The 24036-nt window shown below is 54.8% G+C and overlaps 11 protein-coding genes across 11 annotated transcripts, besides 1 other annotated feature; 8 read left to right on the forward strand and 3 right to left on the reverse strand.

Moving 5' to 3' along the window:
• Positions 1–494: 494 nt before the first annotated feature.
• Positions 495–1076, forward strand: CPAR01_11730 (uncharacterized protein; the record flags this gene model as incomplete). Its single annotated transcript, XM_060495989.1, has 1 exon — positions 495–1076. The coding sequence occupies one exon, from the start codon at positions 495–497 to the stop codon at positions 1074–1076; it is 582 nt and encodes a 193-aa protein (XP_060344774.1).
• A 1512-nt stretch (positions 1077–2588) lies between these two features.
• Positions 2589–3041, forward strand: CPAR01_11731 (uncharacterized protein; the record flags this gene model as incomplete). The annotated part of the gene is made up of 1 exon (XM_060495990.1): positions 2589–3041. One exon carries the CDS (start codon positions 2589–2591, stop codon positions 3039–3041), a length of 453 nt encoding a protein of 150 aa, XP_060344775.1.
• Positions 3042–8283: 5242 nt separating this feature from the next.
• Positions 8284–8940, reverse strand: CPAR01_11732 (uncharacterized protein; the record flags this gene model as incomplete). The annotated part of the gene is made up of 1 exon (XM_060495991.1): positions 8284–8940. One exon carries the CDS (start codon positions 8938–8940, stop codon positions 8284–8286), a length of 657 nt encoding a protein of 218 aa, XP_060344776.1.
• Positions 8941–9013: 73 nt separating this feature from the next.
• CPAR01_11733 (uncharacterized protein) lies at positions 9014–9333 on the forward strand (the record flags this gene model as incomplete). The annotated part of the gene is made up of 2 exons (XM_060495992.1): positions 9014–9037; positions 9139–9333. 2 exons carry the CDS (start codon positions 9014–9016, stop codon positions 9331–9333), a joined length of 219 nt encoding a protein of 72 aa, XP_060344777.1.
• A 44-nt stretch (positions 9334–9377) lies between these two features.
• Positions 9378–9446: a sequence feature (Short protein (CPAR01_11734, KAK1529422.1) was converted to a misc_feature.).
• Positions 9447–11546: 2100 nt separating this feature from the next.
• Positions 11547–11840, reverse strand: CPAR01_11735 (uncharacterized protein; the record flags this gene model as incomplete). The annotated part of the gene is made up of 1 exon (XM_060495993.1): positions 11547–11840. One exon carries the CDS (start codon positions 11838–11840, stop codon positions 11547–11549), a length of 294 nt encoding a protein of 97 aa, XP_060344778.1.
• Positions 11841–11965: 125 nt separating this feature from the next.
• CPAR01_11736 (uncharacterized protein) lies at positions 11966–12745 on the forward strand (the record flags this gene model as incomplete). Its single annotated transcript, XM_060495994.1, has 3 exons — positions 11966–12058; positions 12117–12217; positions 12370–12745. The coding sequence occupies 3 exons, from the start codon at positions 11966–11968 to the stop codon at positions 12743–12745; spliced, it is 570 nt and encodes a 189-aa protein (XP_060344779.1).
• A 414-nt stretch (positions 12746–13159) lies between these two features.
• Positions 13160–13597, forward strand: CPAR01_11737 (uncharacterized protein; the record flags this gene model as incomplete). The annotated part of the gene is made up of 1 exon (XM_060495995.1): positions 13160–13597. The coding sequence occupies one exon, from the start codon at positions 13160–13162 to the stop codon at positions 13595–13597; it is 438 nt and encodes a 145-aa protein (XP_060344780.1).
• A 351-nt stretch (positions 13598–13948) lies between these two features.
• CPAR01_11738 (uncharacterized protein) lies at positions 13949–15859 on the forward strand (the record flags this gene model as incomplete). The annotated part of the gene is made up of 3 exons (XM_060495996.1): positions 13949–14164; positions 14397–14592; positions 15015–15859. The coding sequence occupies 3 exons, from the start codon at positions 13949–13951 to the stop codon at positions 15857–15859; spliced, it is 1257 nt and encodes a 418-aa protein (XP_060344781.1).
• A 2112-nt stretch (positions 15860–17971) lies between these two features.
• CPAR01_11739 (uncharacterized protein) lies at positions 17972–18349 on the forward strand (the record flags this gene model as incomplete). Its single annotated transcript, XM_060495997.1, has 1 exon — positions 17972–18349. The coding sequence occupies one exon, from the start codon at positions 17972–17974 to the stop codon at positions 18347–18349; it is 378 nt and encodes a 125-aa protein (XP_060344782.1).
• Positions 18350–19208: 859 nt separating this feature from the next.
• On the forward strand, positions 19209–21473 carry CPAR01_11740 (uncharacterized protein; the record flags this gene model as incomplete). Its single annotated transcript, XM_060495998.1, has 1 exon — positions 19209–21473. One exon carries the CDS (start codon positions 19209–19211, stop codon positions 21471–21473), a length of 2265 nt encoding a protein of 754 aa, XP_060344783.1.
• Positions 21474–22688: 1215 nt separating this feature from the next.
• CPAR01_11741 (uncharacterized protein) lies at positions 22689–23297 on the reverse strand (the record flags this gene model as incomplete). The annotated part of the gene is made up of 1 exon (XM_060495999.1): positions 22689–23297. The coding sequence occupies one exon, from the start codon at positions 23295–23297 to the stop codon at positions 22689–22691; it is 609 nt and encodes a 202-aa protein (XP_060344784.1).
• Positions 23298–24036: the final 739 nt, after the last annotated feature.

Here is a 24036-nt window from a genome sequence, read left to right on the forward strand (position 1 = left end):
TACATACTCACATACGGCCGTAGGCAAGCTTCTTGGGTACGGACTGGGGGGGTTCTCATGGATATTGAAACCCGTTGTATAGAGCCTTGTCCCTCCTCAAGCGAACCAGCTGTCAGCATGGGGAAGAGATACCTGTCTGCTACGGGCTCCCTATGTCGTGCAACCCTCCCCCATCCCCAAAGATTGGCGCTGGGTTTCCGGGCCACACAATGGGTTCGCGCCGTGGAGATCAGTACATCGCGTACAGCAGCATACTCTGTAGGGAAGGTCGTAGCTTGACCGGGATGGTGGGCTGTCAAGCTAACTCTACCCATGAACACCAACCACACGAATAGTGTACACACACCCATGAGAGGAGTTGAGGGCATCACCAGCAGCTCCGACGCCGAAGTCCGAGGAGTGCGATTGATACACACACCAAGATTCGCGCCCCAAGCCGGATACGGCCACTGGATGCAACAGCACCATCATCCCAGGCATTTTCCCTCTTGAGAATGGCACCCCTAGAGCCCCTGCATTTCTGTCTTTCCGTGGCTTCTGCTTGGCTACCACTCGGGTGGAGAGTTGCGAGGAAGGCAGGGCTACTCAGGCAAGCCAAAGGCGACGGGGGGGACCTGGTTCTCTTGAGTCTGCATTTGCGGCTTGCCAGGCACCGTGGCACTGGCACCCCCCCGCGGTTAAGGGAAGAAGAAACAATGACAGAATTGGCGTGTCGATCTTTTCAGTCTTTTCCCTGCCCAGGGAGCACCCCTCCGCGCGAGGTTCAAGGATCGACATTGTATCCGTACGAATACCAACTTACCGACCTCTCTTTCCCCAGGTATTTCCCATTTCCCTGCTGTCACGCCTCTGTCAGTTATTTCAACCACACCTTTGGAGTCTCGACGACAGAGGGGGCAGCGATTCGCTCGGGAAAAGATGTGCAAGAGTGGTCGGCGACCATCTTCCACCTCACCTTGCAGCGACTAATCTCGGATGGCTTTTCGTCCGAGAACGTGAACATCATCTCCATGCCTGCTCCCCTGTCACCCATGCCCTTGTCTGTCTTGGACTCCGACTCCGATTCCGATCTTTAGCTACCAAGTCTCTCAACGACAACAAGTCATCTGTAGCGCCGGATTTAATACGATTTTGATCATTCAAGGGAGCCGCGAAATGATGCTCATCGCTGGTGAGATGTGACAATGTCAAAATACTTGGCCGCCCCGGTTCGCCGCCGGCTGCTCGCTGGTAATCTACCCGCCACCTACTCATTCATGATGCTGTTCTTCGGCAGTGGAGCGCGAAGAATTGAGACTATTGATTTGGTCTGGTCACGACTGCCCAGGACTCCAGGTTTCCTCATCCATCTACCGGCCATGTCAACCCGTCACACTTCCAACCCAAGTTCCCACCTCTCACGTGCCTCTCCGCTTCCGCCTCCGACCCCGACTCCTGCATAATCGCCCGTACCAGCCTCGGCCTGCCTCGCCTCGCCGTCGGTGTAGTCTTTGCAGAACATCCCACGCCGCGCCTTTCCCATCCCCGCAGCAGCGAGGGTATCGCGAGCGAAGGAGGGTCCGGGGGATGGACAGACTCGTCTAGATTCACAACTGATTCAATGACCACGCCGGGCTTTCCTCTCAGAGCTAACAAGCTAGACCCGAATACTCTACGCGAAGCCCGCCATCGTGTGCTCCAAGCTTCTTCCCGCGCTCGCCTACAAAGGCGACCCCTGCGCAATCATCCACACGTGGTTTTGGACGAGCCTAGGGCCTTTGAGGCAACTTTGATCCGTCTCGTGTGGCATTTCGTCGTCTAGCCTCGCGGCCACGGCAGCAGACCCCCTTCGGAGAGTGAAAAAAAAGCCTTATCCCGCCCGCAAGTTGCAACCCTTCGAAATCGTCGGGAGGCGGGCGTGGCGCCGGTCAGAACCCGTTGCTTCGGGTCCTACACACTTGGGGGGTTGTGAGACTCGTTTGCGATTTTTGCGTTGATTGGTTTCCAACGCCCGTTCATTGCCTCTTCACACTGCGGCTTCTTTGTTTTTGATCTCTGCACAGAGGGGCGGGCAGAATAAACCCAGCCCCATCTCCCAAGGTTCCAACTCAATCTCTCCTGGCGTTTTTTGCCTCAAGTGTCTAGAATCTAGATGCCGTATAGCCACGATGCGTTCCTTTTCTTCATCAAACTCTACTGGCCCCCTCTAGCCCACAGACTAGCCTAGCACAGGCACAGATGGCAAAGGGAAAGCAAGGGGACGGGGGAGGCAGAAGAAGACTTCGACGTTTTGCTCATTGTCACTGTGCTGACCCGACCTCTCGGGCGTGTGTGCGTCCAAGGACTAGTCAAAGCCCGCGTCTCCCCTCGGGCCTAGACCTATTTCCCTCCACCCCTTTCAACGGTATCGTACCTAAGCCCATTGTTCGAGGGATTAGTGAGAGGGAGAGGAGAGGCGACTCGCGTTTGGGGGGACTACCCTTACGCTGGCTTAGTGGCCTTTTTTCGTCCCCTTAGCAGAAGCCGGCGTGACGCCTCTTTTTGCTGGGATGCATGTGTTAGTCCCGAGAGTCTGGGTGCTTCCGGACCCAAGACTGCGGTAATGGCAGATGGATACCATCACGGGTAGCTTTGCCTTATTTCGCCTTCGCTCAAACGCTGGGGGCGGACAAAACCTCCCGGCACTGTTGCTGTTTGTGGTCACTTTTCATCTCGCACGTACGATCTACTGCATAGTCCCCGAAGTTACACGCGGCGAGCAAGGACGGCAGTCTCATCTGAAGCCAGGGTCCACCCGTGCTCTCGGTCGACGGTCGAGTAATCCTGTATTCTCTAGAAGTGCCGAGAGATACTTTGATGTTTTCTTCGGTTTTTCCCGCCGTTGCTATGCATCGCAGAGAAGAGGGGGTGGTGCGATATGGGACGACGCCACGAGGAACCACCTCATAAAGAAGCAAAGTCCGACAACGCCGGTATCTCAAAGGCGTTTGTTGGACACTAGTAAAAACTCCTCGTTTGTTACCCTGTCACAAGCCATTGTGCTTCGTCCCTACTGCAAGTAGAGATCCCCGATGTTACCATCCAGGCGCCCACTTGCCAGTCTATCCCATCACACTTCACCAAACCGCTATCATATTCTGCAACGTTTAGCACGGCGCCAAAAACAACCCAGCCAAGTGGCCGGCCACTCTTTCTTTGGTTCAAGGACCGCGGAAAAGTTGGGGAGGTATAGAGCGCTCGAGCGGAGTGAGACACCTGCAAGGCCGGGGCGTTTGCAAAGTTGACGGCAGAGACCACGCGCCACGTCGTGTAGAGAAACCTGGCCGGTCAAAGACCTCAACTTCCAATCCCTCGTGGCAAGGCATTGATGGTCTAGAATACTGGTGCGGTTTCATCACAAGGTGGAAAGGCCAGGCCAGACTTTGTTTTTGGCATGTAAACAGTGTTGCACCAAACGACTGTTCCGCTACCCCTCTCTCACTCCGAGATAAGCTGTCCTTCGTGTGACGCTGTTGTCAAGCGTGAAGATTCTTTTTCTGAAGCTCAAGCCCAGTGGGCTACCAAAAAAGAAAGAGCACATTTTCAAGCCGGTCTTATATCTCGATAGTCTCATGCCATCTTATGCCAGTCTTCGGACTCTCCCTCATGGCTGAAGACGGAAAGAATAGCAATACCTAGCCGTGCAAGTCCGCAACTCCGGGCTGGACCAATTGTGGCACCCGGGGAGAAAAGAAGATGGTTGTCTCTTAAGACTTAGGCTCATCGTCCATCTTCCTCCCCGGCCCGTTGGAGGAGAACCAAGGCACGGCAGGATCTGGTGGTGGTGTGTGTGCGCGTGTGAGTGCGAGCCTTTTGGTGTCGTCGATGGTGGTTTACTGTGTTAGTGATTTCTCGCCTTGTTAAGCTAGGATGGTTGGGCTGCGTTGGTTCCGACCAGCAAGGGTTTTCCTCTCGCGGGAAGCGCCTCTCGAACCGGACTGTTGGGAAACTTCAGTCGTTGAGTGTGAGACTCAACGTACGGCAGCAACATTACCATGAAGGGGCTTTTTCGCGTGTTCCTGTTTCTGTGATAAGGGTGATACGGCAGATATGGATTACAGTCTGATATTGTGTAACAGCGGACTCTACATGCAGACAAAAACAAACACAACCAATAACCCAAGATATCACCATGGTCACCGCGAGGTCCCGGCTACCTGCCCGCGGCGCCTCCATCTCACTCTTGCAGGCGCTACGGAGATATTATTCCCTTCCTCATCTGCGAAAACCAGAGAGAGGAAAGAAACTCCCCGAAATAGGGGTCCGGGCGGGTTGATCCATCACCAACACCCGCCCGCTGCCGGCAGACAGTAGACGCAGGTATCACGGCGTCTGGGCTGGCCTGGACTGGGCTGGGACTGGGCTTGCTTCCCGCCTTACACACACACACACACATCTCATTTTCGTGGCACGGGGACGGCGTCTGGACGGCCTGGGAGGGGAGAGTGAGTGTGTATATGATGTGGTGACCCTTGGACGCCCCCTCCCATCCTCCCATCGGGGAATAACGCATATACGTACATACATTAAACTCAAGGGACGAACGATAGTAGGCGCGATATCATGGAGGAGTAGGTAGGGGGAGGGGGTGTTCACGCTTGAGAATCTGGAGCGCCTCTATGGGAGAGAGTATTGGACGGAAAACCAGCTCAACAGTGACAAGAACTACGTAGCCACGGTAGTCAAAGATTGGGCTGCCTCCTAAGGGAAATTCTTTCCCACAAAAAAAAGACCCGCATCACGACTACTTGGTGGTTGTCGAAAAGGCTTCAGTTATTCTGCGGCCCCCGGCTCATCGTGAAGCATGGAACCCCCGGCCCGCGGACAAGACCGAACAGAAAAAGATTCTGCCTCCAGCCAGACAAGCCTCCATGTGGTTGCGGTAGTGTACTGTGTAATACGGATACCACTGGAGAATCAAACCTTCTTTCTCGTCTCCGATGTAACGGTGAAAAAAACACTTGGGCCCAGCTGCTGCTGCTGCTGCTGGTGGACCCAGAGTGCCTGAGCACGACTTCGCATTCAAGCGGCGGTCTGGGAAACGAAGAAAAGAAAGAATAAGGAGAACAGCCCTGGGGTTCCTGGGACTGACGCAGGATCTACGCTGCAGGGAGACCCGGAGAGCGAAGGAAGAACGAATGCGCGAGAATCCAAGAGAGAGGAACCTTGGAAAATAGAGTAAGAGTAGCGAATACAGAAAGGTGAGGCTTGTGTCATTGCGTAATTCCGTCTGTCCTGGCAGATCGTGACATCGTTTCGTTCCCGTCGAGAGACCTATGTAGTTGCCTACGGATTACCTACGGAGTTACCAGGTATCATTGCCTATCCCTTCTGCATTTTCTCAGTGAGATCATGGCACGCATGGATGATGGAAGCACTGGATCTCGTGGATCACTCTCTGTCATCTGTCTTCCTGACCCCCCAAGCCCCTCCCCTTCCCCCCTCGCAGGCACGCAGACTGAGAGAAGAGACCGGGATTTGGCACATCGTGTTTGATATGTCGATCATTATTGACCTCCCAGAGAAGTCCCACGGGTGACGGCTCACCTTTGACGTAGCATCGGATCTACAAGACGGGTAGCCATAATTCCTCATCAGTGGATAGGACAGGGGGAAACCTGCCGCAGACCGCAGGCCGCCGACCGTACGTACGGACGTGACGGAGTACGGAGTAGACGATGGCGACGGGGATTGGGGAGGGGATTCAGTATCCGTACTGCGAAAAATTCGGTATAATACTTCCAGGGCCAGGGGGGGGAGGGATAGAGTGACTGATGAGCCCATGGGCCTGTCTTGTCCCCCCGTCCTCAGCTCTCCACACGTCGATACGCCAAACCCATTTTGGAAAGCCTGCATACTGGTACTAGGACAATCTCCCGCCGGCCAACCTATCACGATGAGCAAAAAAAAAAGGGCAGACGAAAGTCGGGAGTCGGAAAGGGTTGTTTTTGCAAACGGGGGTAGCGCCGATTGGTAAGAGATGCGAATTTCTTCCCCTTTGGTTTCTTTCCACATCTCCCATCCCTTACCTGATATTGCTGGCTCTCCGAGATAGTGGTCCGAAAGAGGAGCAGCGGACGACTGAATGCAGTTCCCTTTGCGCGATTGTGATGCTCTCTCCATTCAGCCTGAGTGATGGGACGATAACGAATCGTCTAATGTCGAGTAAGTAGGTACATGTTTGGATGAATTTGCGGGGGGTGCTTGCGAGCGTGGACGTTTTGGCCGAACGTATCCCAATTACATGCTTTTTCACAACGGGTGAGACCTGATGGAGGAGCCAATCGCAGGTAGCGCGTAATTGTCTTCAACGACACTCCATCATCTTTTTGCTTCCCCTGTCTGTCAGGGCATAAAAACGTCAGGTAGCCATTTGACGTCCATTCGACGGTCCAGGCCAGGCCCTCTCCCCGCTGTGTCCCCCCCCGCCCCAAGAGATTGAGATCACAGAAGCCGTGGGCACCGATCTTATTTCTTTTCTTTTTCCTCCACGGAGACTGGAGTATCCGTACTGTATGTGCATGCTCGCGCGCCCACTTTCGTCAAGCTATGCATGCCCATGATCTCGTACTCCAAGTACTGTGGAATAATGAAGATGGGCGAGACTTTGCAATGGCCAAGGCACGCTTGGCAGGGAACTGGGGGCATTCCGCGGAAGGTTTGGAACGGGGTTGAAGCCTGTACGACAGTGCCGTAGGTTCGTCCATTTGGTAGTGTAGTCGTAGTAAGGCCGAGGGGAAGGAGAAAAAAGGGATCCGCTCTCCATGTGAACGAAGCCCAAGCCAAGAAGGTTCAGTGAATTTCAGGCCAAACCGGATTCGGTATACGACGGTTAGTGGGAGGGGGGGTCCTTTACTGCGTAGATGCCGCACCTGGTAGTGGAGTGTGAAGGGCCAAGGGACTGACAACCTTACCTTGGTTTTCAGAACTCTGGGCGGGCAAGGCATAGGCATGCATGGTCTGTCCGGGTCTCGTTAGCAAGCGGCTCCAAGTGCCATAGCGCCTAGGGGTATATCCAGATCCATTGTATGTAGAGGACAACCTGGCTTGCCTGGATCACCACTGTCCGCTGTCGTAGTGTAGTGTGGTACTGTGATGGAGGTCGGTCAAGATGCAATGTATGTGGTGCAGTAGGCGAGGCTTTCTCTGGGAGAGCATGAAGCAGCGGGGGAATGTGTGCCTTGCGGTCCCCGCTCTTTTCTTGCGTAGTGAACTGTGTAAGGCATCTGTGGACGGCAGGGGAGACGCTTGTGCTGCGTGTGTTCGGAGTTTATCTCATTTGGGGTTAAAGATAGAAACCTTGATTTGACGCGTGGTGGGGACGTTTCTTTCATTCTTTCTTGCTGCCTCGTTCAAGTCAGTACGTACCGAGTCACAATTTCGCAGTCTTGTTCCGTCTCCACTTGCCCGCACAACAGTACGTACCGCTGTCTCTCACGTGTTCCGCACCGCTTCTTCGTCTTCCACACCCCCCCTTTCTCTCTCCCCGCCCCGACCATGATCCACAACTTGCACTCTCACAAGCCCCACTCCTTTCATTTCTATGTCTTTTCTCCTCTTGCTCTTGTTAGTGGCACCGAACAAGTGGGCACTAGATTGTTAACTTGTTATGGAAGGGAGTATGGGCAGAGATGCCGTGCCTGTCTTACCAAATACTGCTAATTACTCCTCTCCATCTCTCTGCAAGGGCCATGAAACATCAAGGACATGATCGGTCTGGGAACGGCTTCGGTCCTGAGCCAGACGTCTATGGCTTGATATCCTGGCAGTTCTTCATAGATTAGCCAGACACATTCATAACAGGGTCTCCCAGCTCTCCCCTCATATCCATGGCCTTGGGCCCTCTAGCGAAGCTTTGAGGCGAAAGCCTCCGCGTGTGGTCTGGTCCTGGCCCCCAAATGGAAGAAACAACGGCCAACTCACAGCGAGTTGGTGGTGGCAAGCGCATCGTGCTTCAAAGGAATGCCTACAGGACACGGCTCTGCACGCAGGTACTGTTGTCTGTAGACTGTCAACAACCGACTCTCACACCCCAGAGTTGAATCGTCGTCCCAGGAGTCTGGTCCATCATCTACTTTGGCAGGCCTGGCAAGCCGTAAGCCTGGAGGCAGATGCCGCCAGTCCGCCACAAGCCATTGCGGCACGGGCAAAACCGTTGATTTTGCCATACACTAGCAAACCCCCCAGACCATCACGCAGTATCGCGCCGTCGTCGCCCTAGCCCAGTAGAGGCCCAGACTAGACTTGGCCGACGTCGCAACCTGCTCAGGCGTGGTGATGGTCTGTGTAACAGTCTTGGGCCCTTGGAGGGCAGAAGACAAGGCCCACGGGTCGATGCTTGGCTCGAGTCTTCAAATCGCTAGCATCCTCCCGCCCCGCCGTGCCCGCTTCCCTTCCCACACTTCCCCGACGCACCAAGACAGCCCGCCCCAAGCCGTTTTGGGCCTGGGCTCCCTTGTCATTCTCGTTTACTATTACTGTATTCGTCGCAAGCGTCCTCAGCATCGACTTGGTAAGGCCAAACCCTGCAATATGAGATCTGCGGAATCCAGAGAAACGGGTCCTGCAAACACACGGCTCGATTTGCTGCCCAAAGCCCTGGTGTTCATCTTCCCCCTCTTGTCTCGCACGTCTGGGTGGGTGCAGCGTGTATGGAAAAGAAAACATGGGTAAAAATGATCCCCAGGGCAGGCAACTTGGGCCCCTGGCTAGCGTAATTTTGCTGTACAAAGCCTGCATCTCGTCTATTCGACACAGAAAAGCAACCACGGTCGAAATGCTGCTGCCTTGAGAGACATCAAGGCCGGCTCTGGGCCCTGGCAGCTCGTGACCCCGCCCGCGTTTATGACATCCGCATGACCCGTGTGGATCATGATAGTGACAAGAGACTGAAAGTCGACGAGGAGTCGAGAATCGAGACATGCCTGCAATCGTCTTTTCTTCAGTCATGAGGTGCCGCGACGGCAGTTCATAGTTCGTATACGGATAGACAGGCATGAGGGATGCGTCCAACCCTGCGGTAGGTATCAGTATGGAGTATGGAGTACGGAGTTACTGTTTGATTTTGTCGGGAAACGAGACACCCAACCTTTCTTTGTCTGCCAATGCTTCTGCTCGAAGAATGCGAACCCGCCAATCCGAGTCGATATCCCATCGGATGCGAGCCATTGGCCGGCAGCGGCCAGGTATGCAGTGTTGCCCCGGGCCGTGGACAATATTGAAGCTTCTGACTTGGGTGTAACGACTCGACGTGACGACGACAACGACAACCGACTCAATAAAAACGCCTCAGTTCCTAGAAAAGGTCGGGTTTAGCAAGTGAAGGATGGGTATTTGAAACGTTGGCATGGATATTTGAAATGGCAACCAACGACCGAATCTCTGCGGGCCCAAGTCTCAGCCATCCGATGAGGCAGTCGCCAGTCTAGCCAACGTCGTCGACATTCGAGAACCACACAAGCTTCAACGGTTGTCGGTGGCATCGTGGATCGTGGAGTTCCACCCTATGACCCTAGGAGAGCACTGTTGGGCTAGGTACTTCATAGTGTATGGTGACTGATTATTGACTGAGCAGTGAACAGGTTGAGGCTTGAGGATGAGGAATGTGACTCCGTAGGACACGGAATGACGGTGGATGGGTCTCTCATTCCGCGGTATTGAGGAAACGGAACTACATTGGCGTCTTCTGATTCGTTCGTCTCCATTTATAATGGAGACAGACAGTACGTATCCGAAATATCTCCCTGTGTGAGGTCTGTGAGAGGTCTCTGATAGGTCCATGAGGCATAGTCCCCACCTGCTGCTATTCTGTTCGGCGACGCCGATCCCAGGAACCTTAATCATCGATCGTCGCTTCATCAACCAATGAAAACTGTCCATTGCAAGGTCCAATAAAAAACGCTGTTCTCTTCCCGCGTTCCGCCGTCACCGCCGTCACCGCCAGGTGAGTGACGCTGCAATGGAAATCACGACAGGGAATCCACCGTACTGCCGCCCCGCAGAATGCGAGATGTAACCCAGAACCATTGAAGAATGCTGGCAACAATGACGATGCTTCTGAGAAGGTCTTGGAGTCTTGTGTGAGGGCCATGGAGCACTTCTTCCGTCTGCGTGGACTCGGTACTCAGGTGTGCGCAAATTCTCACAGTCGACCGACGTTTGGGGTCTTGTGTCTTTTGGCATAAGACAACCTACCTTACCTTGGGCCGGGGAAGGGGTTCAGTCTGATAATCGAAAGGTTGGGGCTCAGGCCGTCCTAACTTCTGAGCAGGTATCAAACTGACTGAACCCGCATTCCCGTCATGTTTGGTCTCGACCCCCATGGGCCATGGGTGTTCAGTCAATTTCCAACTACTATGTCCACGGCAGACTGGAGAGACTCTGGTAATTGCGTACGGAGTTCTGTGTTGCATGGCAAAGTAAAGCCCGTACGGACGGAGTGAGGTAGCATTGTGGACATCACCAGTCGGATCTCCAATCTGTACACCTTAGTTCATGGTGAAGTTGTCCGTACCTGCCGTACCTACGGCCTGCCAGTCAGGGGAGGAAAGTCGAGGGTGAGGCTATCGCACAGCTTGCCGAATTAGGAAATGCTCTGGTCCGTGCGAAGCACCCCTCCCTTCCAATGTCTCCACCGTGGTACCGACGACCCTTGCGCTGTTCGTCCCTGCACCTGCCTGCCTGTCGTCCCGTCCGTCTCGTCCCAAGCATTCGGATGATGGGTGTCGGTGTCTCTGCATGCTGTGGCCCAACCCTGTGCTTCCGTTTGTGCCTCACCTCCGCATCTTGGCTAGTCGGCCAGTGATTCGAGCAAACAACTGCAACGACATGGAAGATGATGCAGGATCGCCCCGTGTCCACATCTGACGCTCGCGACACTTGTCTCTGCCATAGACTGCCCAGTGGCAGTAAAATCTACCACCCCCCGTGCTCCGGCAGGACAAGCGGTTTCGTGGAGAAGCCAATCGCAACGAGAGCAGGAGCTAATTACGGATACTTCTCCCCTCTTCGCTGAGTGGTTGAGAACTTCCATGTCCAAGTAGACATTCGTATGCGTTTAAATACCAGGTATGACAATATCTGAGGCGAGGAAAGAAAGACACACGCCAGATGCCGGGACCTTCCCGCGATGTTCACAAATGGAAGGCAAGGTATCTAGGTACGTTCCGTGCCTAAGGTACCTAGGTACTCCGTAGTTCCCATTACCTCAGCAATTGCACAACGGAAGGCAGTGACTGCGGAGGGAGTACGGTACCTTTGGGAACGACGCAGACGGCGCCTTCCCCCTGATCTCATCCTCCCTGCAATTGCAACCCGACCGTAACTGCAACTGCAAATGCAAATGCGACTGCGACTGCCTGCTGCACTTGAGAGTTTGCCAGCCCGGCGGTGGCTGGCAGACTCAGCCCTATGGATGCTCCCACCTCGCACCTCCCAAGTCCATCCCGATACCCAGTCTTGCGGCTTGCCAGTCTCCCAGATTCCCTAGTGTCATCAGCCACACATGTGCATTCATCAATGCTACTGTGTTACATTGCAGCCTGCTCCTGGGGAGGCCACAACGACAAAATCAGAAAAACGAAGCATCCCAAGAGTCGCAATGGCGCTGGCGTACACGGCAAGGGACCCGGCGGTTCGGATACACAAAAGCATCCATAGTTGGGCTTCAACGCCGACATGGGCATGGCACTACGAGGCCATCTCCATGGTCGTGATCCATCATCCATAATCCCAATCCTACTGCCGATGCAACATTCTGGGGTCAGCCAGAAACATACGACAAAAGATGCGATGCCATGCCGCCCTTGACGCCAATCTCCCATGTGCTCTGCCCCGTCGCGGCTCGCCTTCGTCTACCTTTGCCAGAAGAAGAATGAAACTTCATTTTACAATCCACTGTTCGTTCATGGCCTCGAACCCACCGCCAACATGATGGATTTTCGGCACCATGTACCCTGTCCCAGACAAGCATTGTCCCGGCTCGCCTGAATCGCCATCTGCGCGTACCAGACTTCGACTCGGATGCAGCCCAATCTCTTGGGTCAGTGGACCATCGTCGTCGTCTTGTGTGGGATCGCTCACTTTACGGACTGGTCTAGACTCTAGAGTTTATCGCCAGCCATTGCCAAAGTCGTATTATCGATCCCGCCGAAAGTCGCTTTGCTCCAAAGTACCATACCACGGCACCTGCCATTGCATTGTACGTCTGGTCAAAGTCACTATGATCGTCTCATCCCTTCGGCCCATTCCACCTTGCAGCATTTCTTGCACCCTCGCCAAGCTTGCCGTCTTGCCTTGCCTTGCACGTTGTCGGTCAGTCATGAGATCACTTATGAACCTGATTTTCAATAGAATACGACCCCCCGCACAGCCATGGTTATGCACCGACCAGGCGGCACAGTCGGATGTGGCCAATGCCATTGCAGACGAGGCCACGATTCCGCACACCTACATGCGCAAATCTCACCCACTGATTTCGACGACTCTCTCTGGTTGCCGCAATCGTCACTATCCCGACCCATGCTTCACTGCTGCGCATCCCTCGGGAGCCCACGCCTATGCCTCCCATTCGCTCTTTCCTCACCCCTTGGTCCTGGCTTACCCGGTCAGCACGATCCAAGCGACGGTCCTCGTTGTCTTCGCACGTACTCCACATCATCAACGACCAGTTGAGCAAGAGACCCCTATTTACTACAGATTCAGATTCTACCTCAGACACAACCAATGAAATGACCGGCCCGCGGCGGCATGGAAGGCCGCAATCATCCAACATTGAGCCAGTGCAACGGACGCTAAAGTCTCCGGCGAGGGGACACATCGAGTCGGTTGAACCAATGAAAGCACCAAGTTGGTGCCCGGCGCCATCACCCTCTAACGTGCCATCTCCCTGCGTTCGACTGCAAATTTAAGCGTCTACGTAAAGATTTTGCGACAAACTTTCCGCACGATGAATGCATAACAGCCCCCTGACTACGAGCAGGAGGAGCGTAAACGGAGACTTTGCGAGTTGCAATGATCATTGGGACATTCGACGAAGCCTTAATCGATGTTTTGTTTTTCTTCTTCTTTGGGGCGTGCTGTTGATTCGGTAAGGCTGACCGTCGTCGACTTCTCTAGGCGCAGGCTCGGTTTCCTTGACAGGATGCATGGCGGCGTCGAAAGAACCCGACGCGCGGATTACAGGAAAGGACTGGGCGGCACAGGAGCGGCTTGCGTGCTGCATGCCTCTTTACCCAACGCCGGCCGGCTGGTTATACCTCAAAATGGCGGGATCGCTCCCGTCCGCTGGCTCCACACGAAGACCCTTGAGCTTCAGCAAGCCACCAAACGAAAGCATGCAATGTGTGCGCTCGTAGAACAAGGGGCTTGGGGACTTCTCTGCCCCGTGCTATCAACCACCTTGGTCGAGTCTCACTTACGGGCTGCTTCATTTGAAGCTATGGCACGCGGGTCCAAAGACGAGATGACGCTTGCAACCCGCATCAGCACAGGTGCGCCAAGGAGAAGGAGAGCATGGCAGATTCCGTTTGGCTGGTTCTTGGAGCAATGCAAGTCCCGGCCGGCATACAAGCCCTTCTGACCAAACGTTTTTCGAAATCAGAGACACCAGGCTAACACCATAAGCTCCGGCGAGAATCTTTGGGTCTCGGCGAGCACCACATCCAAGTCGACACGACATCCCTACCTGCGTTGCTCGGAACGAACCTACGCATCCTCGGTGACCAAGAGAGCCGACCGCCAAAGTCAGAATCCCGTAGATACATTTGATCAACCGATAGCGTTATACGGGTCGCAAGGAGCACACATGACGTTGCCATAAACACGAGATGACGGAAGGAATACGCCGTGCAAAGGATGCCACCTACAGATATTCGTACATGCATCATCCTCTGTCCCGCGAGCCAGGCAATATTAGATGCCAATTATCGACATGCTTCCACGTTTGATGACTGCAGGGTTTCTGAGGGACAACAAATCCGGGTCGGTAAGGCGCATCCATGTTCCCAGGAAAACGGGATGGAATCAAGCCGGCCAGTGCAAGGTACCACTACGTGCCACGAGCATGAAACATTGGTGGATGCTCAAGTCACTGAACACTGCCCTCACCCGTCCTAGCATCTGGGTGGCAGCCCTTGGCAAGGTTGGGGTTCATCGGGGCTGGTGAACGACGGCAAGGTTGCACCGCCTCCTGGATTTCTTTTTAAAGATTTTGACTATCTACACGGCAAGGATAGCGGGAGCCGTAAAAGCGCCAATCAGAGGCTTCCAACCAGGGTCTCGGACAGATGAGCCACCGCTACACCTAATCGGGCGACATGTCTCGATGGACGATGTTATCCCACGTTGGCTCTCTACCACAGTACGGTTTTTTTTCGCAGTGCGGAGACAATTCGAGTTCCCCATGGCTTCCATGGGTGCCTCGTGTGAGCTGCCCCGGCCGGCGACCCATGATGCGGAATGCTTTGGTCAGTAGCGCATCGAATCTCGCCAAGCGAAACCACCCTATGCGTGTACGTCTGAATGCGACTGGTATTGCGAACTATGCTTTGGTCAATGTTACTCTCCAGGGCATTAGTGACAACTCAAGAAGCAACATCGTCAAGATTTAGCGACCTCTACGGATATAAGATTGGGAGAGCGTGAGATTGCCCTTGCTCAGCCCGTGCGGCAACGGCCGTAATCCCACGCAGACTAGCGAATTACTTCAATTTCCATCACACTCCTGCGCGCTAGCAAGAAGGCATTGTTTGGTACGCCGGCGGACGATGATGTTCCAATGGTCCGGCTTCACGTCTCGAATTCACCAACCCGATGCGACGCACATAGTTATCCAGGAGCTCGACGTGTCGTACTCTGTGCAGAGGCTTGAGACCGCCGTGGCAAGTCGTCGCGAGGCAACGCCAAAGCAACGAAGCGTGAAAGGCTATCTAGGAACACTGGCTTGCCTGCCACAATGGAGACGAGGCGTTGAATGGCAACAACGTGAATCTTTCCAGAGGTCGGCACTAGTCTTTTGTCTCATCGTGGCCCGGTGCTTGGTGGCATGAGGACTGAGGACGAAAAGAGGCATCTAACCACCAGAACTTTGGTCTCCACCTGCCGCACATACATTTCCCAAGGGGCCGGTTGCACCAAGATCAAGTCTCGGGCTGGGCCATTTCGAACTCTGGCCATCGACTGGATGGAATACGCCTCTAGAGAGCGGTGCCGTGACGTGGTGCCTCTAGCGTGCGATGACTATGACCGAACGGCTCTGGAACCCTTCCAACGTCTGAACCCTTGGACCAGCCAACAAACCCGCCAGCCCGGATTGGCATGGCATCACAGACAAGAGACTCAGTCACGCCGCTTGGGTCGTGGAACTCTATTTGGGCCGTCCCGATTCTTCGAAACTCGATGTTTTTGCCGCGTGTCGTGGCCGGTGGTCGGACGGCTGTTCTCAACGAAGACTTTGAACCACCAGCCCACCTTGTTGTCTCTGCCAGTCGAACATGTACGATGCAAGCTGTCCCGCACACTGGAACTTGGAGGCTTGACAAGATTGAGCTGCCCCGATGCCGTTTTGGGACACGATGCCGCGAACAAGATGCTGACACGCATCGTCGTCCCAAGGAAGGGCGGGAGGAATAGCAACATTAGTGGCCGTCACGAAGACATGGATCGGTACAGATTCTCTCTCCGGCCCGTACATGATCCCATTACCTTTGAGGAGGCACAGGCGCCGTCGTATGGTTCGAGGTCGCTATATCCAGTCAACAGTGCTACCCACACTCCAGGCACCGCCTGGAACAGCGCGATATGGGGTGACTGCAGGACATCCAATGTCATGTCCAACCTCTAAAGGCTTCGACTAATAACTTAGAGGGACGGATAAGGCCGGGCTGTGCACACCAACAAGTCGAAGGCGGGCCCGGCTTGCACACCAAAGTGCTGCCACGGGCTGCAAGCGTGGAGAGAGGCGCGACGCCGTTCATTGGGCCAACTCCCACACTCATGTACAAAATCGCAATGAGAGAGATCCCTGGGCCTGGGATGAAGGAGGCTTGTTCAGCACAGCACGAGCACCCGCAGTGTGCAGTGAGTAAAAATATCCCGCCCCTCAACCACGTCGACACCTTACCTACAGTAAGCAACGCAACACCATATGTGTACCGGCGCGACCTACAGACACAGAGCACAAATACAGACAGACACGTAGAGTGTGGGAGAAAGTACACCGCAGCAGCACCTCCCGCCAGTGCCTCCACAATAACCCGCTCCCCCCTCACTGACGATGAAGCCCGTTTTGGAGTCAAGTTATGCCATTTTGAGGCCAACATGCGGAGTGCCCAAGCTGTTACTGACGCATCTGACGCACACTGGCGAGTTGTTGTCGCCTCAAGATACAACTTTGGCTATTGCTATCCACATTTGGCTCTGAGGTTGGCGAAAGGGGGCTGTGGCTGTTGGACGTGCTTCATGCACACTATTTCCAAGTCAACTTTCTTTTTTTTCGAACCCTCACGTTGCTTTACGTCCGTCAGCATGTGCAGGACCTTGCATATACCGCTTGCTGTTTCCAGGTCCTTGAATTTACAGCACGGTCGAAAGTTGCGAGGCCATTTCGATGTGAGAGTTGATGGGAGAGTGGTACAGGAAGAAGAAAGTTTTGCATAGACCCAGAGACGTACGGATACTTTTGTCATTGTGCAGACCGGGCTCGCGACATGAGCTGCATGTACACTGGCGATCCAATATATCTCCTTGTTCATGGAGGACGAACCAAGGGACGCTGGACGCATGGTCGGCAGCAGAGCGGAAACGGATGATTGAGCCCTACGGAGTAGGCACTTGGTGCAGTGCTTTGCAACCCGGTTGCGGCGACGTCGACACCTCCCACAGCAGACGGGTCAATAGATCCAAATCATACCGACGGCATCCCGCGGCGGCGGAGAGCGACGCCCCCAGCACCACACCTGACTGGCGGGGGAACGGCTCTGCTTTTTCGTACGCTGCCAACAGGCTACCAGACTACGAAGTGAGATACTTACAGCTGCAGACGGAGACTCCCAACTAGGCTCTTGGGCCTGACAAGTTACTATCTGGGAATGCTTCGTACAGCTTCTGCACCTTCGCTGCCTGTCTCATTTGGGGCCCCTGTCAGGTCCCTCGCGTCTACCTACTGGGACAGGACCCGAGAGCACTCGAACGCTCAAGGGGGGTTTAGCCAGATACCAGGGTCTGCACCAGTGGACACAACTTGACCCTGCTCCGCAGGACGACTGTACATGCGAGAAGTATTGTCTACCGTACTTCTCGATGCCAGGGATGTACCAAGGCCCAAGCTGTTGAGAGTCTGGCGGCCCTGGTTAGCACTGGGCCAAGGGGGTGCTGGCTGCCATTCTGTAGCGCGGCAGTGGGTGTGAGGTCAAGTTGTCGGAGGCCACCAGCTTAGCCAGCAAAGTACTGAGTACCAGAGCTATCAAGTACCCATTGCGACTACCTACGCAGTATGGCCGGCCGTCACCATCTCGTTCCCAGATACCCGTCTCCATCAACACATACGGCGTACAGAAGTTGTCGAGGTGTGTTGTCGACGACGACAGATGGTTCCTTTTCGCTCCAAAGCTAATGAATGTCTGTCTCTGTGGCACACCACCGCGGCAGACGGCTCAGAGAGCACAACGGATGGAAATGAGAGACCATTTCAGAGACAGATCTTGGCATCCCGCATCGGTGGGCAGAGACAACGAAGAAGGACTCACACCCCCCTCTCTCTGAGTCTCTTGAAAGTGTCGAGAAGGCTCGCAGTCGAAGGTCGAAAAACCGAGTCTGGAATGGGCGCTGTTTCGTGGCTCTACTACCCGGCGCCCTCAGGCCGAGCCCCTCCAGCCAGGTCAAGCAAGGCTAGTTCGTTTGGGTGCGTATCTTGCGCTAAATGAGGTATCCACGGAAGCAGAGGGGACAAGAGGGGATGGTGCAGACAGGCGAGGAGGAGGAGGAGGAGGAGCAACAAGAACGAGGGAAGAAGAAGAAGCCGCCTCTCGTCTGGTCTATGCACGCACACCACCCACACGCCCCATGGACAAGGCTCACGCCCACCACACACCCAAGTCGAGGTCTCCAGCAACCACCCTCCTCCCCACCACGCCCCCTTTCCGCTCGACGCACCCCTGACCCCTGCCGCAAGGTCGGCGTACGGTACGGTACCGCCTCTCACTCTGGCGTTGCTGCTGCCGCTGCCGCTTGCTCGCTCTCGTCGCTTTTGCTTGTTGCTCTGCCCTACGACCTCCGCCCCCTGGGCGTTTGGTCCCCTGTCATCTTTGGGGGTTCACCATCTGGAGGAGACTGATCCGCGTCGTCCACCGGGTCCCCAAGTGCCAACAGCAAGCAAGCCACGGCCGTCGAACCCATGTGCCCCCGGTCTGCAAGATGTGGTGGTCTCTTGTCTCTGCGTCTGTCTCTCTCTCTCTCTCTCTCTCTCTCTCTCGACAAGAGCGTAGCTCGCAGCCGGTCTATATCAGTCGTGAAGCCCCCAAGGCTCTTGGTGATTTGTTTCTCGCCCCCATCAGTCTCTACATCTATCTATCAGACCCAGATCTCCGGATACCCACGACACCAAGACGACGGTCCATCACCTAGTAGTCTTTCACACGTTCTCAAGAAAGACATCCTCCACCCAAACCGTCTCTTACTTCACTCTCGCCAGCAACAACTCTCTTCTTACTACACTTGGTTACTTGACGCGGCAAATATTCAGGAACCATATCCTCGGAGGCATACTACCGCGCGCAAAGTAAAGCTCAGAGAAAGACAGAGCGAGAAAGCATTCGCCAATCACTCAACGGCCCGGTACCTCACAACGCGGAAACGCCGCGGGCATGAACATCGCTGCAGGTGTGCTTCACCAGCCCCACATCCAAAGCAGGCGCAGCACAGCGCAGCAGCTTTTAGCAGGTCAAATAGTACAGACGACTGACAGCAGTGGGAAGAATAGCAGTGACGGCATAATACAAGGCAACTGTGTGGCTTTGCTTCGGACTGAGCGACAGCTACAGCAAACCAACCAACCAACCATATAACATCAACTCTGCGACTTCGCAACTCGGATTTGACCGAGAGGCCTTCCACAGATCATCACCCTTTACCTCTCTCTTCACCACATTACCATATACATACACACACACACACACACGTCTATCTCCTACAAAATGGCTTCGATAGACCAGTCATATACCATGCTCCCCAGGCACTTGAGCCCCCAGCACCACGACGACTACATTCTTTACCCTGAGCCACCACAGGGAGTCTTCAGCACAGCACCCATGGAGATGAGCATCCCTGCCGACGCCTCTTACTTGTTCCCAACCTCCATGGCAATGGATCACCAGCCCGCCCTCTACGACAACAACTTTATGTACCAAGGACGCACATCACCTGGCCTCTACGAGGACGCCGAGTTCCAACTGCCTTCTTCCAACCTTTCTACCGCATCAGCACCATCGGCGGCCTCCTCCAACGTAGGCTCGCCCCAATCACACAACGACCAGCCGGCGCCAATCCTCGACTGGGCGCACCCCGGCATCGCTGTGACCCCGGGCATCGTGCCCCACGACTACTACAACACCGCCGGTACAGAGTACTCGACCTACGCCGGCCCAGGTATGGAAGACTTTGCAACTTTCGAATTTGTAAACACCAAGCCCCCGGGTTTCGTGGGTGAGTTGCCAAACGCTTCTAGAACCACTCTTGCGCCCTCATCTCGCGCGCTTTCTTCTTTTCCTTCTGCTTCACACGAGTCAATTGGCTCTCATTCTTCCAACACAGCTATAGCTTCAGCTGTGCGCGTGCGCGACTCGGGCCCGGTGCTGGATACTCACTCGTCCTCCTCATCCCCTGTCACGCCCGCATCGCGCAAGTCAAGCTTGTCCTTTGTCTCTCCTAGCTCTACTTCCTTCTCTTCTCCTCCGGCGCCCGTCTGGGGCCACTCGCCAAAGACTCCTCGAGTCTCTACTTTCTTTTCTCAGAGCAGCGGCCATTTCGTCGCTCCTCTTGGTTCTTCTTGTTGGTTTTCCTCTGTCAAGCAGCAGCATCATCCTCCTTATCGCACATTGCCCGCTGACCACCTCTCCGCTCCAGACCCTTCTTTGATCCACCCCGACATCAGCCGCCCCATGATGGCCAACTTCCAGAACCCCAACCAGTATCCCACCTCGCCTGCCCTCTCGCCCTCATCACAGTCAATGTCAATGGTTCGTAACGGCAGTCAATCGCCCTTCCTCCACAGCGGTTTCCAACAGCAGCAGCAATTCAGCCCTTACGCTACTCCCGGTGACGCCCGCCGCCCCAGCCTTCACTCGTTCCCCTCAACCTACTCTGATGGCAACAACTACAGCGGCGATGAGGGCAAGGAGAAACAGAGATGCCCCCATCCCGAATGCGGCAAGGTCTTCAAAGACCTCAAGGCGCACATGCTCACTCACCAGACTGAGCGGCCGGAAAAGTGCCCGATTGTGACTTGCGACTACCACGTCAAGGGATTCGCTCGCAAGTACGACAAGAACCGCCATACCCTGACGCATTACAAGGGAACCATGGTGTGCGGTTTCTGCCCCGGCTCCGGTTCAGCGGCTGAGAAGTCGTTCAACCGCGCCGATGTCTTCAAGCGTCACTTGACAGCCGTCCACGGCGTCGAGCAGACACCACCCAACAGTCGCAAGAAGAGCAGCAGCGCCAACAGCGGCAAGAAGCTCGCGGGATACCCTCCCGATGCCACTGGCAAGTGTTCCACTTGCTCGCAGACCTTCTCCAACGCTCAGGACTTTTACGAGCACTTGGACGACTGTGTGCTGCGGATTGTGCAGCAGGAGGACCCTTCTGAGGCCATCAACGCTCAGCGCCTGGCCGAGGTTGAGAACGACAAGGAAGTGCACCAGACATTGGAGAAGAACCATCTGCCCACGCAGACGCAGATGCCCTCGAACGAGGAGGAGGAGGACGAGGAGATGATGGAGGACGATGACGAGGAAGACAGCAAGCAGCGCGTCAGCGCGTCGCCCAAGAGGAAGGGCAACCCGGTCAACGGTGTTCAAAAGTCGCGCGGCCTCACGCATTCCCGTGGAGGCGGCCCTATGCCTGTCAAGGCCAAGGGTCGCAAGAACAGACGCGACTACCCTTCTTCCTGGGGCTTCGACAAGGGCCAGATGACGATGAAGAAGCGGGTGATGGCAGTGTTTGATGGTCCTCGGCGATTGGCCAAGGACGACATGATGCTGTCGACGGATCACGAGGTGCGCATCAAGCTCACGGACGGCAACAACTACGTGACAGACCTCGACGTGCAGACGCTGAAGCGTGCCGAGGGCTTCCTTGGTGCGACGGATGAGGAGAAGGGACCCTGGATCTCTGACGATCCGACTGAGGAGCAGCTGCGGGAGATGCAGGCGATGCTTGAGAGCTGCCAGGCGGCTCAGTAATGGAAGGCGGCGGAGGACAATATCATCGGGATGCTTCATTTGTTTCTTTTTCATTCTTTTTTTTTTGGGCGGGAGCGATTTTGACGAGCGGAAAAAAAATCTCTACACTACATTTTGGTGTTGCATGGTTTGGCGCAGACTTGTACGGGACTACAACGACTGGCTTACGAGGACGGGATGGACATGAGGTTCATGATTGGACGGAATAAGTTCCATGTTGTTTGCACCTTGAAGAAAAAGGAGCATTTGATTGATACCCTATACTATATGATAGCCTAAGGCTCGATGGTATAAAACAAGAGACACTTGTCAACTCTCACTTTCACTGTCACTATTCCCGCTCTTCTCACTCGCCGTGATGAGTTACAACCGTGATGCCTCGGGTATAGATGGGGAATGATGCGATTTGGATAACGAATCCCGATCTGATTACTCCTCGGAAACAAGGGATGACGGAACAGGAACAGGACTGACGGTTTTGACAGCGCGACAGGGTCAGTGATTGGCAGCAAAGATCGGCAGCAATAGTGTCAAGCAAGGGAGTGTGGACGGGCTGTATGGGATGGATAGTCGTGCCGAAGACTCGCAGCGGTATTACCGGATCGGGGATGGTGATGGGGGTTTTGTTCTTTGGCCCTAAGATCCCTATCAGGCGTGTCAGACTGCCAGATTTATCACGAATCACGATGGGGTGGGTGCCTTGGTTCTTGTGCGACCTCATCAGCTAGTCTAACTAGCTGCTTTTTTCCCCCAAGTCCCCGAGATCCTAGAGTGCCAGGCAGCAAGAATAAACGGTTACTGGTGAGTGGTTGGTGGTTCCGAGTTCCGCGCTCTGCCGCGAGCGATGGAGGATGAGCCGATGAGGATGAGGATACTGGTGGCCGGTGGCCGGTGGTCGGCCTCTTTGGGTAGCCCGTACCCGTACCTGTGGCTGGCCAGAGAAGGGGGGGGGGGGGCCATGCTGACGGGATTCGGGATCGAGGGTGGTGGATGGACGGATGGTTGATGACGATGGGACGAAAATGTAAGGTACGGATTACGTTCGTTCGTGTTAGGGTACCTACGTAAGTAAGCATGATATGCTGTGGTGGGGAGGTATGATGAAGGAGGATGAGGATGACCCGAGGGAGGATCAAAATAGCCATGCATAAGTGGCATGCGCATGTTGTGGCCGCAGTCTACCTATTGTCGGTGTGTGTGTGTATGGTTGTACTACTAATTACAAGCATTTTGCACATTGGAGAGAGTAACTTTGGAAAACTCAATGGACGAAAGAGAGTGTGTGTATGGTTGGATCTGGGGCAGAGAAGGGATCTGGTTTGCGGATGCGGATGCGAGTGGACGGCACAGGGCGGCACAGCCACTGCACTGCACTACCTCTATCTTTTTTTTTTTGGTCTCCTCTGTTAGTGGGAGGTTCCCTGGCGGTAGTGGTGGTGGTGGTGGTGGTGATGACGGAGAGAGAGAGGGAGAGGGAGCCCAGAGGAGGGGTGGAGCGGAAAACTGTTGTCGAGATGCGGGTTCCTGCGAGCCCACTAGTAGTGCTAAGCTTCGGCTACGGGGGGGGGGGGACCACTCTGCAGTCTGCAGCGATTTGTTTGCACAGCCACCTGCGCTTAGGTTCCCTCCACTGATACCTACGGTCCACTGGAAGAAAGGACGGAGACACAGAAAAAGGGACCCCGCTGACGACGATTTTCTCCGGCACTGTGGTCCCTGAAGAGGCCCCCAACGCACCGACCGAAGGACAGCCCAGGCGGGAAACCTACCACAGTACATGGAGGAAAAAACATCGTGGCCAGTGTGGCTGTGTCGCGGCAGCATCCGCGCCGTGGTAATTGTTTTCCTCTGCCCCGGGGGGCAAGTCCCAGGGATTCCAGGCTCCAAGCTCCAGGTTCGTACCTTGCAGAGCATCCCAGAGATGAGGTTTGAAGTAAAGTAGCGTACCATACTACGTACACGCTTACTGCGTAAGGATACCACTATACGGGTACGGAGTAGTAGTGTATATGTGCACTACTATCACCGACCTGGATGATCCTGATGGTTCTCTCCAGGGAAGCTCCCACTCTCACGATCAACCCTGCCATCCGACTATTAACACATTTACCTTACCTTACAAACTTACATAAGAAACCACCTCATGGGCAGGTTATGTCAACTCCTAATGGGCAACGGTGCCCCTGTGCCGTGGTGCGCGTCCACGTCCTCTACGCCTCCCCCCGTCCCATCTCTTGCAGTCTTTCATGCCGTGGCGTCGTGAGGCTCAACACCTTGTTTTTTCTCATCCCACATCACTGACATCAGACGCGGACGCGGACGCAGACGCAAGTGCGGTTCCTTGCGGCTCTGATGGCTGTGCGTCCTGTGTAGTGTATGCGTACCCCTTCTTCCTCTTCTTCTTCCTCTCGTCGGTGCCACCGCGAGGACATCTTTTCGGCATTGACAGACGCCACATCTCTTTCGTCCCATCTTTCGAAAATTGACGTGTTCCCTGTTTCATGGCGGTGTCGTTCCCGGTCTTTTTTTTTTCTGTCGTTGGGGTTTTTTCGCTGATTCGGAC

This window comes from Colletotrichum paranaense (genome assembly GCF_030867605.1).
Source record: "Colletotrichum paranaense strain IMI 384185 chromosome Unknown Scaffold_10.1, whole genome shotgun sequence".
Lineage (NCBI taxonomy): Eukaryota > Fungi > Ascomycota > Sordariomycetes > Glomerellales > Glomerellaceae > Colletotrichum > Colletotrichum paranaense.